The sequence below is a fragment of the Leucoraja erinacea genome, chromosome 6, assembly GCF_028641065.1.
Source record: "Leucoraja erinacea ecotype New England chromosome 6, Leri_hhj_1, whole genome shotgun sequence".
NCBI classification, from domain to species: Eukaryota; Metazoa; Chordata; class Chondrichthyes; order Rajiformes; family Rajidae; genus Leucoraja; species Leucoraja erinaceus.
In genome coordinates this window covers 2,477,947-2,497,081 of record NC_073382.1, presented here as the reverse complement: position 1 = coordinate 2,497,081, position 19,135 = coordinate 2,477,947, and the positions used below count along the sequence as shown (strand labels likewise).

The following is a 19,135-nucleotide window of genomic DNA, read 5'->3' as shown; positions in this document are numbered from 1 at the left end:
GCACGACTTGGAGCGCTTCTACCGTCGCCTCCGCCTCACAGCGCACTTCCATGGGAAGGAGTCCTCGTCCCCCAATGATGAGCCCTTTTCCCGTCTCCAACGCACCCCCTCCTCGTGGAACCCCTCTCTTAAAGTCCCGGCTCTGGAACTCTTTATCCAGAACTGCCGCCGCGACGTCAACCGCCTCAACTTCTCCACTCCCCTGTCTCACTCCAATCTCTCCCCCCCTGAACGTACTGCCATCGACTCACTCCGCAAAAACCCAGATTGGGTTATCAAACCAGCCGACAAGGGAGGTGCCATGGTAGTCTGGCGCGTTGATCTCTACAAAGCTGAGGCCACGCGCCAACTCTCGGACACCTCCTCCTACTTACCCTTGGACCATGACCCCACTGACGAGCACCAGGCCACCATATCTAGCATCATCACCGACTTCATCAATTCCCACGCCCTGCCCGACCGAGCCTCCAACCTCATCATTCCCCAGCCCCGCACCACCCGTTTTTACCTTCTCCCCAAAATCCACAAACCCGACTCTCCCGGCAGACCCATTGTCTCTGCGTGTTCGTGCCCCACCGAACTCATCTCCACATACGTTGACTCCATACTACCCCCTTGGTCAAATCCCTTCCCACCTATGTTCAAGATACCTCACACACTCTCCGTCGTCTCCACGCATTCCACTCTCTAGGCCCTCACGCCCTCATCTTCACCATGGACATCCAGTCACTCTACACATCCATCCCCCACCAGGATGGCCTCAAAGCCCTCCGGTTCTTCATCGACCAGAGGAGCAACCTATACCCAGCCACTGACACTATCCTCCGCTTAGCAGAGCTGGTCCTCACCCTCAACAACTTTACATTTGACTCCTCCCATTTCCTCCAAATACAAGGCGTAGCTATGGACACACGCATGGGCCCCAGCTACGCCTGCCTCTTTGTCGGGTACGTTGAACAATCCTTGTTCAATACGTACCAGGGCCCCATCCCTGACCTCTACCTCCATTACATTGACGACTGCTTTGGTGCCACCTCCTGCACCCACACACAACTGACTGACTTCATCCACTTCACCACCAACTTCCATCCGGCACTCCAATACACCTGGACCATTTCCGACACTTCCCTACCATTCCTTGACCTCACCATTTCCATCGCAGGGGACAGACTTCTGACCGACATACACTACAAACCAACTGACTCACATGGCTATCTGGACTACACGTCTTCCCACCCTGCCCCCTGTAAAGACTCCATCCCCTACTCCCAATTCCTCCGCCTACGCCGCATCTGCTCCCAGGATGAGACGTTCCACATCAGGGCATCGGAAATGTCCTCGTTCTTCAGGGAACGGGGATTCCCCTCCGCCACCATAGATGAGGCTCGCACCAGGGTCTCATCCATACTCCGCAACACTGCTCTCACTCCCCATTCCCGCACTCGCAACAAGGGCAGAGTCCCCCTAGTCCTCACCTTTCACCCCACCAGCCGGAAAATACAACAAATAATCGTCCGCCATTTCCGCCACCTCCAACGTGACCCCACCACTCGCCACATCTTCCCATCTCCCCCCATGTCTGCCTTCCGTAAAGACCGCTTCCTCCGCAACTCCCTTGTCAATTCTTCCCTTCCCTCCCGCACCACCCCCTCCCCGGGCACTTTCCGTTGCAACCGCAAGAAATGCAGCACCTGTCCCTTCACCTCCCCCCTCGACTCCATTCAAGGACCCAAGCAGTCGTTCCAGGTGTGGCAAAGGTTCACCTGTGTCTCCTCCAACCTCATCTACTGCATCCGCTGCTCTAGATGTCAGCTGATTTACATCGGGGAGACTAAGCGGAGGTTGGGCGATCGTTTCGCCGAACACCTCCGCTCAGTCCGCAATAACCCACCTGAACTCCCGGTGGCTCAGCACTCAACTCCCCCTCCTATTCCCAATCCGACCTCTCTGTCCTGGGTCTCCTCCATTGCCAGAGTGAGCAACACCGGAAATTGGAGGAACAGCACCTCATATTACGCCTGGGCAGCTTGCATCCTGATGGCATGAACGTTGAATTCTCCCAGTTTTGCTAGCCCTTGCTGTCTCCTCCCCTTCCTTAACCCTCGAGCTGTCTCCTCCCATCCCCCGGCCTCGGGCTCCTCCTCCTCCCTTTTTCCTTCCTTCTCCCCCCCCATCCCCCATCAGTCTGAAGAAGGGTTTCGGCCCAAAACGTCGCCTATTTCCTTCGCTCCATAGATGCTGCTGCACCCGCTGAGTTTATCCAGCATTTTTAGTGTACCTCCTCTTCTTCTATGTTCCGGCGATTATTTCAAAAAATTCAAAACCGGCCGTGACCAAAAATAGGTTGCCATTTTAAAAATCGGTAAAATCAGGTACCTGCAACCTCCGGCAACCACCTGCAACCTCCGGCAACCACCTGCAACCTCCAGCAACCACCTGCAACCTCCAGCAACCACCTGCAACTAGCATCGCAACCGGCTTCGACTAAAAAATTACCGGTTTTTAAAACGGCAACCTATTTTAGGTCACGGCCTGTTTTGAATTTTTTGCGGATAGTTGCCGGGGAGTCGCCTTCATGGTCGTGAGGAGTTCCCGCATTCTGGGAACTAGTCGCGGCCTCATTATGGTCGCCATGAGTTGAAAAATTAGCGGCGACTAGAATTAAACCGCCTTGGAGAGTAGCGAGAATTCTCGCGCCGTAGGTGGGTCGCCAGGAGATCCTAATGATTTGCCAGGAGGTCGAAGGTTCTCAGTGGTTATCGTAGGTTGTAGCCGGTGCGGACCGGTGAATTTCATTGGCTCATTGGGGAAAAAAAACGTAAGCAGTAGTTTTCAGAACCAAGGATAACCGACCGGTAATGTTAAATGTCCGCCGAGCTTCACAGCCGTGTATCTCTGGCTTCTTAAAAGTTGTTTCCACTCCTTCTCCCCCATTCTCCCCCCTCCCCTCCCCCCCCCTCCTCTCTTTTAAAGGACTTACCGTATACTGTGCTTTAGCCATCTTAATTACAGCGCAAACCATCCTGTTCATCGCGGTGCGTGTCTGTTTCACCTCGGCTTTGCACAATGTTAATTTTTTAGACAACGCTCCCCCCCGCTTGTCCTGTCCCCTGCCTGCATAACGGGCTGGTGAAGGAAGCAATGTGTGTTTGTGTGTTCCACTCTGACAGTCGCCGTTCCAGTTGCCGGTTATTCAGGCAACTGCCGGCAACTTGACAGTCGCTGGCAGTCCGCTGAAAAATCACCTAAGTGGGACAGGCCCATTATTAGCCTCTTTTTAAAGGGCCTGTCCCACTTAGACAACTTTTTAGGCAAGTGCAGGAGACTCTGCGTTCATCTCAGGATCGTCACATGGTCGCCACATGTTCGCTGGTGGTCTCAGGTGAGTCTCCTTCATGGTCGCGATGAGTTCCCGCATCCTGGAAACTAGTCGCGGCTCAGTATGGTTGCCACAAAATTTTCAACATGTCCCGGTTTTTCAGAGAGTGCCGTGAACTTGACAGTTGCCTGCAGTCCGTTAAAAAGTCGACCAAGTGGGACAGGCCCTTTAGTTGTTCAAAAGTTCTCAAGTGATAGGAGCAGAATTTGACCATTTGGCCCATCGTGTCTACTCCGCCATTCTATCATGGCTGATCTGTCATTCCATCTTAACCCCATTCTCCTGCCTTCTCCCCATAACCCCTGACAAACGTGATAATCAAGAATCTGTCTATCGCTGCCTTAAAAGTGTCCATTGACTTGGCCTCCACAGCCTTCTGCGGCAATGAATTCCACAGACTCACCACCCTCTGACTAAAGAAATTCCTCCTCATCTCCTTCCTAAAGGAACAGCCTTTAATTCTGAGGCTCTGACCTCTGAATATGACTCTCCCACCAGTGTAGAATACAACGTTTTGTCAACTCTTTCTCCTTCATCAAAATGACTAAATGGCATTGTACAAAAGCAGTTTGCATGTTTTAAATCATTATCCTGTACGCATTGACAGATGTATTTTTAATAGTGGTGCAATGGAACATAGAACACTACAGCACAGGAACAGGCCCTTCAGCCCACAATGTCCGTGCTGACCTTGTTAAACCAATCTCCTCTTCCTGTTCGTGACGCTTGGCTCTCCAGTCCCTGTATATCCATGTGCCTATCTAAAAGCCCCTTAAATGCCCCTATTATATTTGCCTCTCACCCTAATAAAAAGAGACTGAAAAATAAATGAAGAATTTAAAAATCAAAATTGCAGCATAACCAGTAGAGAAATGAGTGCAGGAATTTCGTATAACAATTATGAGGTCAAATTTTACTCCCATGCCACTTTTATGAATTAAATGCACAATGGATTTCATAGAGATAACTATATTGTGATGGATATTTTTTTATAGTTTAGAGAAACAGCGTGGAAGCAGGCCCTTCGGCCCACTGTGTCCATGCCGACCACCGATCCCTGTATACTAGCACTATCCTACACAGTAGGGACAATTTTACAATTTTACCGAAGCTAATTAACCTACAAACCTGTACGTCTTTGGAATGTGGAAGGAAACCAGAGCACCTGTGAAAACCCACAAGGCCACGGGGAGAACGTAAAAACTCCATGCAGACAGCACCCGTGGTCAGGATCGAACCCGGGTCCCTGATGCTGCAAGGCAGCAATTCTACCGCTGCACCACCGTGCCACCCATCCATTAATGGCATGTGAATAGAGGATGCCGCATAGTTGCGCATTCACAATTAGTAAAGAGGGTTGGCTAATGGAGAGTTTTGCAAATGTTAGAGGTGCAGAACATCATCCAAAAGCAGAACAGTCATAAACCCTACTGGTAGTATGCTTATATCATTGTTGTCAGTGAAGGTAGACACAAAATGCTGGAGTAACTCAGCGGGTCAGGCAGCATCTCTAGACTCCCTAGATCTAGGTCCTAGACTCCACCACTTGTGGACATTATTGCCATAGAGGGAGTGCAGAGAAGGTTCACCAGACTGATTCCTGGGATGTCAGGACTGTCTTATGAAGAAAGACTGGATAGACTTGGTTTATACTCTCTAGAATTTAGGAGATTGAGAGGGGATCTTATAGAAACTTGCAAAATTCTTAAGGGGTTGGACAGGCTAGATGTAGGAAGATTGCTCCCGATCTTGGGGAGGTCCAGGACAAGGGGTCACAGCTTAAGGATAAGGGGGAAATCCTTTAAAACCGAGATGAGAAGAACTTTTTTCACACAGAGAGTGGTGAATCTCTGGAACTCTCTGCCACAGAGGGTGGTTGAGGCCAGTTCATTGGCTATATTTAAGAGGGAGTTAGATGTGGCCCTTGTGGCTAAGGGGATCAGAGGGTATGGAGAGAAGGCAGGTACGGGATACTGAGTTGGATGATCAGCCATGATCATATTGAATGGCGGTGCAGGCTCGAAGGGCCGAATGGCCTACTCCTGCACCTAGTTTCTATGTTTCTATGAAACACATCCACTCTATCCAAGCCTTTCACTATTCGCTAAGTTTCAATGAGGTTGCCCCTCCTTCTTCTAAACTCATGCGAGTCTATGTCGACAACGTCCACAGCCTTGCCCTCACAGTTTCTTGTTTACTTCTTCAAAAAACAAGCAAAAGTCATTAATCAACGATAACGAGACCCAAGAAAAGATTCCTTGTGATTGCCATTTTCATAACCTGCCATTCAAGAGGGAGATGCCGAGAACTTAATTCCCGGTAATTAGTGTAAACAATTGATTTTGAGAATCCAGCTATAATAAACATGGTTTATTACTGATTATATGCCTTGATATCACCTTCCCCTCAGCTAACAACGCATCTGCTTCTTGCATATGGCGGTCACAGCCTAAACTTGTAGGTCAGCTTGTTCTATTTGATCTTGTTTGTGCACGTTGGGTTGATTGCATTAGTCGAAACTGGGTGAACCACATGAAGGTTTCCGGAAGTGGCGGCACTGTTGACAGCTGCGGCTCGCCTGCAGTCCGTCTGTTTTTACTTTTGTTGTTGTTTTCTTTTGTCCTCTTTTAGTTAAATTTTAGTTTATCAGGTTGTGTATATATGTGTGTGGGGGGGGGGGGGGGGGGGGCAAACATGTTTTTTTGTCTCTTCCTTTGGGGGAATGCGACTCTTCTTGTCATATCCCCCTTCTCTGCCTCCGTCAGCGCTGAGGCCTAATGGCGGAGCTGGCGGCCTCCAACTGCGACCGACCTTGAGGTTCCGGAGGCAGAGCCAGCCAGGCTGGCCGAATTCGGAGCTGTAGCGGCGTTCCGGCGTTCCGGTGGCGATGGCCCGGCTTCGGGGCTGAGGCGGCGTTCCGGCGGCGGCGACCTGAATTCGGGGCTCAGCCGTGGGCCCAGTGGACGACATTGTCGGGAGCTCGCAGGTCGTAGGTTGGTGACCTGTTCTCCGGAGCTCCCGCAACTACAGCTGCGTCCTCTGGACTGGAGGGCGGCAGCTTCGACCGCCCCGGGCCACGGAGCTTGAACCGGCCCGTTCGCGGAGCTCGATTGAGCCGCGGGACTTACTTACCGTCACCCGGCGGGGTCACAACATCGGAGGCCTGGATCGCCCCAGCGCAGAGGGAGAACAAGGAGGGAAGAGACAGAGACTTTAAGACTTTTGCCTCCATCACAGTGAGGAGGTACCTGGTGAACTCACTGTGGTTGGATGTTAAATTTGTGTTTATTGTATGTTTCGTTATTTATTATTATATGTATGACTGCAGGCAACGTAATTTCGTTCAGACCGAAAGGTCTGAATGACAGTAAAGGAATCCAATCCAATCCAAGGTTGCAATCTCCCATCCCAACAATGTATCGTTCTACATTTCCTTGAACATTGTCTCCTTTGATCTGTGTTTTCACACCTTATCTATATGTCACCCTATGTCAGTCTGAAAAAGGGTCTCGACCCGAAACATCACCCATTCCTTCTCTCCAAAAAAATGCTCCCTGTCCTAATGAGTTATTCCAGCATTTTGTGTATATCTTTGGTGTAAACCAGCATCTGCAGTTCCTTCCCACACAATATTAAACATGGATTCAAATAATCCCACATTGCACATACATTGAGACTCACTGTTCTTGATCCAGATAGCTCCACTAACACAATTCTGTGTTTGGTGAATTAATTCATAAGGGTGAGAGATGGATTTGTTGGAACGCAGTCGCCTCTGGTCACAGCATGATGCCTGAATGCAATCTCACCTCCTCACACATTAGAACAATTCAGAAGTGTCAGCCTAGATTTTGTCATGAAATACTCGAATGAACCCTTATCTTGCATCTTTCTCGGAGTTACACATATACTAACTCCTGGAGAAATGTGGTGATGCTGTGAAGATTCCTCACTGTGAGTAAAACACAAAGTGCTGGAGTTACTCAGCAGGTCAGGCAGCATCCGTGGAGGGAATGGATAATGTGAGTCTGAAGAAGAGTCCCAATCTGAAATGTTGCCTATCCATTCCCTCCCTAGATAATGCCTGACACTAAGGTAGTTTTTACAGCATCTTCAAATTTCTACATTTTAAGCAGAGGTTACTTTAGTTTAGTTAGTGTATGGGTAACTCAGAAAGATGTGAGATAAGGGTTCATTCAAGGATTTCATGACAAAATCCAGGCTAACACTTCTGAAATTCTCTTATCATGTTAGGAACTAGTGGAGTCAAGGGATATGGGGAGACGGCAGGCACGGGTTATTGATTGGGGACGATCAGCCATGATCACAATGAATGGCGCTGCTGGCTTGAAGGGCCGAATGGCCTCCTCCTGCACATGATTCTATGTTTCTATGTGAGGAGGCGAGATTGAGATAAACATGACTCACCACTTGCCATAGAGGGAGTACAGAGAAGGTTCACCAGACTGATTCCTGGGATGGCAGGACTTTCATATGAAGAAAGACTCGGCTTGTACTCGCTAGAATTTAGAAGATTGAGGGGGATCTTATAGAAACGTACAAAATTCTTAAGGGGTTGGACAGGCTGGATGCAGGAAGATTGTTCCCGATGTTGGGGAAGTCCAGAACAAGAGGTCACAGTTTAAGGATAAGGGGAAAATCTTTTAGGACCGAGATGAGAAAAACATTTTTCACGCGGAGAGTGGTGAATCTGTGGAATTCTCTGCCACAGAAGGTATTGAGGCCAGTTCATTGGCTATATTTAAGAGGGAGTTAGATGTGGCCCTTGTGGCTAAAGGGATCAGGGGGTATGGAGAGAAGGCAGGTACAGGATACTGAGTTGGATGATCAACCATGAACATATTGAATGGCGGTGCAGGCTCGAAGGGCCGAATGGCCTACTCCTGCACCTATTTTCTATGTTTCTATGTGAGATTCCACCATCTGCAGTTCCTTGAGGAGTAGATGTTGCCTCTTGCCGTTTACTCCCTGCTGACAGTCTTGCCCAGGGAATTCCACAGATACAGTCTAACTAATCTCTTATTTCCTTGATTCCAATTTTTCTGGTCAATATAATTTTGTTTTATGTCAAATTTCTCCCTGTCATTTCGGAAAATTAAAATCTTGGTTTGAGAAACTCATTGAAATCACAAGCGACCAGCCACCCTGAGCACGTCCAAACAAGACGGAAGATGTTTACCAGATTAACAATACTGGGCCGCACAGTGGCACACCCGTGGAGTTGCTGCCTTACAGCGCCAGAGACCCGGGTTCGATCCTGAGTAAGGGTGCTGTCTTTACGGAGTTTGTATATTCTTCCTGTGACCGCGTGGGTTTTCTCCGGGTGCTCTGGTTTCCCCACACACTCCAAAGACGTAGAGGTTTGTAGGATTATTGGCTTTAAATTGTCCCGAGTGTGTAGCTTAGAAGTGGCGTTTGGGTGATCGCTGGTCGGTGTGGACTTGGTGGGCTGAAGGGCCTGTTTCCACACTGTATCTCTAAACTAAACTAAAAATGCTACCCTTACAAAATGCCCTACCTTGAATACTTCCCGACAATGTCGTATTATAGTAGAACTATAACTTACAATTATAGAATAAATATTTATGGAAGGAAAGAAGGCCCATCTACCTTGGCTGAAAAATAATGATTAAGGCATCCCATATTTCTAGTCAGTATGAGACTCGCAGGTTATAGCAATTGGAAACATAGAAACATAGAAAATAGGTGCAGGAGGAGGCCATTCGGCCCTTCAAGCCAGCACCGCCATTCATTGTGATCATGGCTGATCGTCCCAAATAATTAACCCATGCCTGCCTTCTCCCCATATCCCTTGACTCCACGAGCCCCTAGAGCTCTATCTAACTCTCTCTTAAATCCATCCGGTGATTTGGCCTCCACTGCCCTCTGTGGCAGGGAATTCCACAAATTCACAACTCTCTGGGTGAAAACGTTTTTTTCTCACCTCAGTCTTAAAAGGCCTCCCCTTTATTCTAAGAATAAAAAAATAAAAAATAAATAAAAATGGATTTTTTTTATTTTTATTAGTGCTTATCCATGGCGTCTCAACTACCACTTCAAGGAAGGGTCTCGACCCGAAACGTCACCAATTCCTTCTCTCCAGAGATGTTGCTTGCCCCGCTGAGTTACTCCAGCTTTTTGTGTCTTATCTTCGGTAGACACCAGCCGCTGCAGTTCCTTCCTACACCAAATAAAAACTCTAATGGTTCAATTATTTTTTTACACGCAGTCCAATAAAGTATTGGCAAACCCAAACACATCCTCGATTAGCAAACTATAAAAATAATCTAATGAGCCCGCATGTAAGAGGCGCCATGTTTTGACGCTATTTTCAAAGTCCATTCTGCGTTCCAGTTGTTCTGAGCGGTGCCCGTTCCAAGCAAGCTCCAGGCTGCTGCAGGCCTCCAGCCATCGCCTTCCTTGGACGCGACATCCCTCTCCTCGCCCGTCCACCTTTGTGCCCTGGGGGCACCTCCCGTAGCCGACCTTGAGGGAGCGGTAGGCCAGACCCTGGTTTCCTCTCCTACCTGCCTTGCTCCTCACCGACTCCATCCTCCCGGTGATAGACACAAATAGCTGGAGTAACTCAATTGGTCAGATAGAACTTCTGGAGAAAAGGAATAGGTGACATTTCGGGTCGAGACCCTTGTTCAGACTGGGGAAGTGGGAGGAACCAAGGATACAAGGTTGACAAGTGGGGGTTAATGTTTATCTATTGCTTTACAATTGTTTACTTATGTTTGGTTACTTCATATATGAAGTTTGTATGTGTATAATAGTTGTATGTATATATATGTCTGTAGGTATTATGGGAAATTGCCTGGGGTAGTATTATTATTATTAATTAATTGATTTTTAAATATGGTAGAAGTGTTGGGGAAAAGGGGTGAGATTTAATAAGTTATTCTTCTTCTCACTCCTTTTCGAGCTTGTACAGACACAGAGTTGGACATTGGAAATTTGCTTTTTGTTCTTTTCATTGCCTGTAAATATTGATTGTAATGTCCAATTGGCACGAAATTTCGTTCAGACCGTAAGGTCTGAATGACAATAAAGGAAATTCAATTCAATTCAATTCAATTCAATTTGATAATTTCGATTCTGTTACTATTAATGTCTTTAATGTCTTTCTTTACTTGTTCGGAATAAATAAAATAAATAAATAAATAAACAAATACATTGTTAGTAGGAGGAGGAGAGTGTTAGTTGAGGGAAATTGGCTGGTTCTGCAATCTGAAGAAGGGACTCGACCTGAAACGTCACCGACTCCTTTTCTTCAGAGATGCTGCCTGACCTGCTGAGTTTCTCCAATCTTCGGTTAAAATCAGCATCTGCAGTTCCCTACACATGGCCATTGGGGGACCAGTTGGGGTCTGTCTGCCGCGGCCCACCTTGCGTTCTGCCGCAGGGAACGAGCACGGGTCCACGCGGTATATTTCTCCTCCAGACCACGGTTCGCCGGGTCTTGCGTCCGTCTGCGGTTCTCCCCTCCAGACCGCGACCCTGGAGGCTCAGCGACTCCCCCCCTTCAGTCACCCTTCACCCGTGACTCAAGGACGAGTCGCACCCTGGCCACTCCTTCTCCCCCCTGGAAATACGTATAGAAGTGTGAGAATGCACACCTCCAGATTCAGGGACAGTTTCTTCACAGCTATTATCCGGCCACTGCACCATCCTATCACCAACTAGAGAGCAGTCCTGAACTACTATCTACCTCTTTGGTGACCCTCGGACTTTCTTTGATCGGACGTTACTACTTTATCTTGCACTAAACCTTATTCACGTTATTCCCTTTATCATGTGTCTGTACACTGTGGACGGCTCAATTGTAATCACGTGTTGTCTTTCCGCTGACTGGTTAGCACGCAACAAAAGCTTTTCACTGTACCTTGGTACACGTGACAATAAACTAAACTCAAATACAAGATAATGTGAATCGGGCAATCAGTGTCCAATATTCGTATTTCTCGACATTTGTCTGTTAACTTCCAAGGATAATATTAACCTGACAAATACATCATAAAACTAGCTGTGCAAATGCATGGGAGGCAAAGCTGGTATAATTATAATCAGATTTGAAGGCATGGACTGCCCAGACCTCTTGTTCGATTTGAGGAGATAGAACAAAGCACGTGGGTTCTGATGAAGCATGAACTAACCATGGCCTAATTGCACGTCAGAATTATGCTCAAGAGGCTGAACGACCCAACCTGCCATCACATCGCATCGAGCTAAATGTTAACGCGTATTACTTTCTTAAAAGCCGATCATTTTGCACTGCCTGCTTTTTGTGCTTCTCTCTTTGATCGTGTGGGTGTTGATCCAGCTGGGGCTTGCTGTACAAGGTGTTGCTAAACATCCCCTTTTATTAAACGGTTGGAAGAAATTGTTTCAAAGTGTTGAGCTACAAATCACTAACCCGCGATCCGAGATTAGTTCCCCTCAGTGGAAAGTCCCATTTCCTACCGTTCATCTATCAACATAAAATTTCATATGCACAAAACCTCTCCCGTTATTGTACCATTTTTCACTCTCTAATTCTAGTGATTGTAACCGCATTGCCTGAATTTCAAAGAAAGAATGCTTTACGCTCCTCTGCTGACAGCTGTCTTGGTGTAACTGATGTATGTACAGCTCCACTTGCATAGATACATATGCATTAGCTGTGTAGGCATCTCTCGGTGGCGGGGAGCGAAAAAACCCTGGCCCTTGGATATCTACAATTGGATGAAATTATTGTGTTGAAAAATGCCACAATAAATGGTGGGCCTGCAGTCCTGTAAAAATATTAAAGTTTGTCTCGTTCTGGAAATAAGCAAGAAGGCAGCCTGCCTCTCACCACATAAATCCACCTGTGACAGTGCATAGCGCTGAGGATTATCAGTTGACGGGTTTTAGATTTCATGTTGAGGTATGCAGATAGAATGATTATATTTCTCAGGCTGTATACCTTCGTGTGTTGCAATAAGACGCTGTGTTGTGGATAATTTTCCCATTTTGTAGAAGTGTTGCAGGGAATGACTGGCTCCATCTTTCGATAGCAGCAGAAAATGACCTCCCTGCTTTCTGTGGTGTTATCTCTAATACGTGTGGCTCAATTGGTATCTCTGACCCAGCAACCTGTGGGTTTATGTCCCACTCCTTGGGTTCCTGAGTCTTCTCTCCCGAGGAGGTATTGAGGCAGGTACTATAACATATTATTCCCATTATTGCCTTGATCTCTTCTTCTCGCGTATGGCGTGCACAGCCTAAAGTTGTAGGACAACTTGTTCTATTTTATTGTGCCCGCTGGGTTGATTGCAGTCGTCAAAACAGGGCGGACCACGTGAATGTTGCAATCTCGCACCCTATTGCCTTTATCATGTATGTGTACACTGTGGATGGCTGGACTGTAATCATGTATTGTCTTTCCGCTGACTGGTTAGCATGCAACAAAAAGCTTTTCACTGAGCCCCGTTACACGTGTCAATAAACTAAACTCAAGTCAACAGCATTTAAAAGTCTGGGCCTGCGGAATGGTCTCGACCCGAAATGCCACCTTTTCCTTTTTTTCCAGAGATGCTGCCTGACCCACTGAGTTACTCCGGAATTTTGTGTCTATCTCCAGCATTGAAAAGATGCCTGGACCGATACATGGATAAGAAATGTTTAGAAGGATATATGGGCTAAAAGCGGGGAAATGGGACAAACTGAGATGGGGCATCCTTGTCCTATGGACAAGTTGGGCCGATGGGTCTGTTTCCATGCTGTACGCCTCTAAGACTTCTTCTTCTTGCATATGGCGTGCACAGCCTAAAGTTGTAGGACAACTTGTTCTATTAGATTGTGCACGCCAGGTTGATTGCATTCGTCGAAACAGGGCGGACCACGTGAAGGTTGCAATCTTCCGCCCCTCTAAGACACTGTGACTTCAGTTCTAAGATTTGATACCAACAATCTGGAGGGAGGGTTGCACCGTCAGAGTTGCAGTCTTTCGTGTTGGGCGTGGAATGGATGGTTCCACCAGTGGGAGAGTCTAGGACCTGAGGGCACAGCTTCAGAATAAAAGGACGTACCTTCAAAACGAGGAGGAATTTCTGTAGCCAGAGGGTGGTGAATATGTGGAATTCATTGTCACAGTCGGCCCTGGAGGCCAAGTCTTTGTACTTTAAAGACCAAGATTGATAGATCGATTAGGAAGGGCGTCAAAGATTATGGGAAGAAGGCAACTTAGACCATAGTGCAGTACAGCACAAGAACAGGTCTTTGGCCCACAATGTCAGTGCTGGACATGATACCAAGATCATCTCTTATCTGCCTGTGCATTATCTTATAGAAACGTACAAAATTCTTAAGGGGTTGGACTGGCTAGATGCAGGAAGATTGTTCCCGATGTTGGGGAAGTCCAGAACAAGGGGTCACAGCTTAAGGATAAAGGGGAAATCTTTTAGTACCGAGATGGGAAAAAAAAATTTCACACAGAGAGTGGTGAATCTGTGGAATTCTCTGCCACAGAAGGTAGTTGAGGCCAGTTCATTGGCTATATTTAAGAGGGAGTTAGATGTGGCCCTTGTGGCTAAAGGGATCAGAGGGTATGGAGAGAAGTCAGGGATGGGATGATCAGCCATGATCATATTGAATGGCGGTGCAGGCTCGAAGGGCCGAATGGCCTACTCCTAAACATAAACATCCCCCACACAGCGGAAACATTCCTCACGCAGAAGGTTAAGGGGGGACTTGATAGAGGTCTTTAAAATGATGAGAGGGATAGACAGAGTTGACGTGGATAAGGTTTTTCCCTTTGAGAGTAGGGAAGATTCAAACATGAGGACATGATTTGAGAATTAAGGGGCTGAAGTTTAGGGGTAACATAGAAACATAGAAACTAGGTGCAGGAGTAGGCCATTCGGCCCTTCGAGCCTGCACCACCATTCAATATGATCATGGCTGATCATCCAACTCAGTATCCTGTACCTGCCTTCTCTCCATACCCCCTGATCCCCAGGCCAACTCCAATCTCACCAGGGACTAACTTTACTGAACCACTCTACTGCTTTTTTAAAATTGCTGTTTTTTTCCCCCTTTTTCCTTCTGCCCACAATATGTAATATGTAAAAGAATATGTGATTCTGTTCCATTCCGTTTGTCGACTGTTTGTTTTTTGCACGATCCACGAGCATTACCATTTTTCATTTCACTGCACATCTCGTGTGTGTATGTGACGAATATACTTGACTTGACCGTCACACACCCATTTACACCTTAATCCCGCCTAACCCCATTCTTTATTCTTTCCTACTTGCCATCGACCACTCACCTCCACACTCGAGGTGATTCCACGACTCAATTTGCAGAGGCCAATTAACTAACTAACTAACCACATGTCTTTGGGCTGTGGGAAGAAACAAGAGCACCCAGAAGAAACTACTGCAATGATAGGGAGAACATGCAAACTCCACAAAAGAGCACCCGAGGCTAGGATTGAATCTAGGTCTCTGGCACTGTGATGCAGCTGCTCATCTAGTGCCTCGCCACCCAAAAAACAATTTAAAAAAGTATCAAGGCGACAGTGACCTTTTAAGACATGAAAATTGCTCTTTAAATACACATATTTTTTAATTTACCTTCATTCCAACCCAGGTTGTAGAGTAATGCAGCGTGGAAACTGGCCCTTCGGCCCATCTTGTCTACACTGACCAACATTGAATCACTGACCTGTGTGGTGCCGGGTTCTGGTGTAGTTTGGATATTTGAAGTCTGCATTGTTTGGAGGAAGCGTCCAGACCCGAAACATCATCCATTCCTTCTCTCCAGAGATGCTGCCTGCCCCACTGAGTTACTCCAGCATGGTGTGTCTATCATTGTTTTCTAACGCTGGTCTCCACCTCAAACCAGAAGTGAATTTAGATGCACAAAGTCTCTTGCCCGGAGTAGGGGAATCGAGGACCAGAGGACATAGGTTCAAGGTCCACATCTCCGAGGATATGACATGGGCATCACACGCCGCAGCACTCGTGAGTAAGGCAAGGCAGCGCCTTTACCACCTCAGGCAATTGAGGAAATTCAGAGTGTCTCCGAGGATCCTCCAGTGCTTCTACTCAGTGGCGGTGGAAAGCATCTTGTCCGGAAATATTACAATCTGCTTTGGGAATTGCTCTGCCCAGGACAAGAAGGCTCTGCAGAGAGTAGTGCGTTCGGCCGAACGCACTATGGGAACTTCACTCACCCCCCTGCAAGAACTATACATCAGGAGGTGCAACTCCAGGGCCAATAAAATTATGGGAGACCCCTTCCACCCCTGCAACGGACTGTTCCAGCTGCTACGGTCAGGCAAACGCCTGCGTTGCCATGCTGTGAGAACGGAGAGGTTGAGAAGGAGTTTCTTCCCAGAGGCCAATCGGACTGTAAATCTCACCAGGGACTAACTCTACTGAACGTTTTTCCTTCCAATATTTAATATGTAAAAGAATATGTGTGTGTTTATGATTGTGTTTATAGTTTGTTTGGTTGTTTTGTTGTTTGTTTGCACAAAAGTCCGCGAGCATTGCCACTTTCATTTCACTGCACATCTCGTATGTGTATGTGACGAATAGACTTGACTTGACTTGAAGGGGAAAAGATTTAATATGAATCTGAGGGGCAACTTTGTCACACAGGGGGTGGGTGTATGGAACAGGCAGCCAGATGAGGTAGTGGAGGCTGGGACTATCCCAACATTTAAGAAACTGTTAGACAGGTACATGAATCGGACAGGTTTGGAGGGATATGTATCAAGCGCAGGCAGGTGGGAGTAGTGTAGCTGGGGCATGTTGGCCAGTGTGGGCACGTTGGGCTAAAGGGCTACGACTCTATGACTCTAATTCACACACTGAGCCTTGTGGTGCTTTCATTGTGTTTCTACAGCTCTGCAACACAATGTGAGAGTGGGGAAACCTGCTGCTCGGCTCGAGAAGGTGCTGCAGGTGGAAGCTATAAGATGGCTGTCGATGCAAGTGGGTCGCCCCGTTAGAATTGTGGCTGAACTTTGGAACAGCGATGATAGCAGACGCGGAGATGCCCGGCAGAGATTCGTGCCAAAAGTAAGGACCTGTTTGATTGTATCTTAGAAGAGTTCACCTACTTTATTTTTGGTTTGCGTAGGCTGCAAAAGGATCAGCACCGAGTCAAACTCACAGCTACTCAGTCCTTTAGTAAAGCACAAAGTGCTGGAGGAACTCAGTGGGGTCAGGCAGCGTTGATGGAGGGAAGAAGAAGGGTCTCGACCCGAAAGGTCAGCCGCTCCTTCTCTCCAGAGATGCTGCCTGTCCCGCTGAGTTACTCCAGCATTTTGTGCCAAACTTCAATTTTCTTGGCCCCGCTCTGGGAGTAGAGGTGGGGGCGGATCCGGACCGCAACGGCCGTGAGTCCCAGGCCGAGTTCGGCGATCGTTTGCCTGCTTCTGCTGCTGTTGGAGGTGAGACGTTGCGTCTCGTGCCAGGGTCTTGGGCCTGTCCCACTTTGGCCGTCAGTTACTCGACAGGCCGGTGGCGCGTGAAGATTTAATTCGCTACAAAAGTTTAGAGGGCCGCGCGATATCGTGCACAACTACATACCCCTCCGCGCTTCTCAGTGGGACTGGCCCCGCGCGGCCACACCATGCCCGTACGCCTCAACGGTCGCGTAATTTGCATGCCAAGGACACGTATGTGGGACAGGGCCTGCAGCCTGAACAGTGATACCCACATGGAGTTCATGTTGAAGGGACCATAACATTTGTCGAAGACAGCACCAGATATTGCAACAAACTGCAGCGGGTGGAGGCAACAACTGTGGTCATCTCTGTCGGGTGACTTTGCAGCATCAGTTACCACACAGAGCAGCGATGGTGGCAAATGGCAGAAAGAAAGGCAAACGGAAAGGAAGTGAGTTCGGAACCAGCCCCTTTCCTTCCTCTTAACGTTTGGGAAAGGTGGGCAGGGAAGGAAATCCATCAGCAGTTCCAGAGTAAGAAGGGAATAGAAATTAAAGCATGGACTGGAATGGCTGTGGCCCTTGTTGCTGGCACATCCCTCACGTATCACATCCTAATTGGAGCCTGGCTGTCTAATGTCAGCTTCATCCCCATCGTGTTATAAGCTCATATGTTCTAAGAACAGAATTAGGCCATTCGCCCCATCAAGTCTACTCCGCCATTCAATCATAGTTGATCTATCTTTCCCTCTCAACCCCATTCTCCTGCCTTCTCCCCATAACCCTGACACCCATGCTAATCCCATGCTAATCATAGAAACATAGAAAATAGGTGCAGGAGTAGGCCATTTGGCCCCTCGAGCCTGCACCGCCATTCAATATGATCATGGCTGATCATCCAACTCAGTATCCTGTACCTGCCTTCTCTCCATACCCCCTGTTCCCTTTAGCCACAAGGGCCCCATCTAACCCCTCTTAAATATAGCAAATGAACTGGCCTCAACTACCTTCTGTGGCAGAGAATTCCAGAGATTCACCACTCTCTGTGTGAAAAATTAATTTCTCATCTCGGTCCTAAAAGATTTCCCCCTTATCCTTAAACTGTGACCCCTTGTTCTGGACTTCCCCAACATCGGGAACAATCTTCCTGCATCTAGCCTGTCCAACCCTTTAAGAATTTTGTAAGTTTCTATAAGATCCCCCCTCAATCTTCTAAATTCGAGTGAGTCCAAGCCGAGTCTATCCAGTCTTTCTTCATATGAAAGTCCTGCCATCCCAGGAATCAGTCTGGTGAACCTTCTCTGTACACCCTCTATGGCAAGAATGTCTTTCCTCAGATTAGGAGCCCAAAACTGTACGCAATACTCCAGGTGGGGTCTCACCAAGACCCTGTACAACTGCAGTAGAACCTCCCTGCTCCTATACTCAAATCCTTTTGCTAAGAATGCTAACATACCATTCGCTTTCTTCACTGCCTGCTGCACCTGCATGCCTACTTTCAATGACTGGTGTACCATGACACCCAGGTCTCGTTGCATCTCCCTTTTTCCTAATCATATATTCTTCTTCAAACAGTGGTGCAGCAGCAGAGTTGCTGGCTTACAGCGCCAGGGACCCGGGTTTGATCCTGACCATGGCTGCTGTCTGCAGGTATTTTGTATGCTCTCCCTGTGACCACATGGGTTTCCTCCCACATTCCAAAGACGTGCAGGTTTGTAGATTAATTGGCTTAGGTAAATTGTCCACGGTGTGTAAGATAGAACGAGTATATGGGTGATTGCTGGTCTTGCGCAGACACGGCGGACTGAAGGGATCTGTCTCCAAGCTGTGTGTCTAAACTAAACTAAACTAAGCTAAAACACCTGAATGTATAACTGAAGGTAGATAGATAGATAGATAGATAGCCTTTTATTGTCATTCAGACCGAAGTCTGAACGAAATTGCAGCAGTCATACATATAATACCATACAATAAAACAACAATAAACACACATTAACATCCACCACAGTGAGTCCACCCAGCATCTCCTCACTGTGATGGAGGCAAAAGTCTTAGGTCTGCAGTCCCTTCCCTCCTCTTCTCCCTCTGCGCTGGGGCGATACCCCCCCCCCCCCCCGGGCGATGTTAATAACAGTCCCGTGGCTCAAACACCGCGGCCCGGGGTGGTTGAAGTTGCCGCCCACCAGTCCTGCAGACGCAGCTGCTGGCCCGCGGCCGAACCCCGGACTCAGGCCACCACCGCCAGAACACCGTCCCAGCCACCCTCACGTGAGTACTGTGCCGTCTTCAGCCTCGGGCTGGGCCGCC

The 19,135-nt window shown here is 47.8% G+C and overlaps 1 protein-coding gene across 1 annotated transcript in view; it reads left to right on the top strand.

Annotated features, from left to right (window-relative positions):
• Nucleotides 1-19,135, top strand: part of LOC129697825 (cohesin subunit SA-2-like) — a 132,735-nt gene that overhangs the window by 10,854 nt on the left and 102,746 nt on the right. Inside the window, exon 2 of the mRNA XM_055636468.1 lies at nt 16,283-16,458. Coding sequence (XP_055492443.1) covers nt 16,415-16,458 — 44 coding nt within the window. The 5' untranslated portion in view covers nt 16,283-16,414. The remainder of the gene's footprint in view (nt 1-16,282; nt 16,459-19,135) is intronic.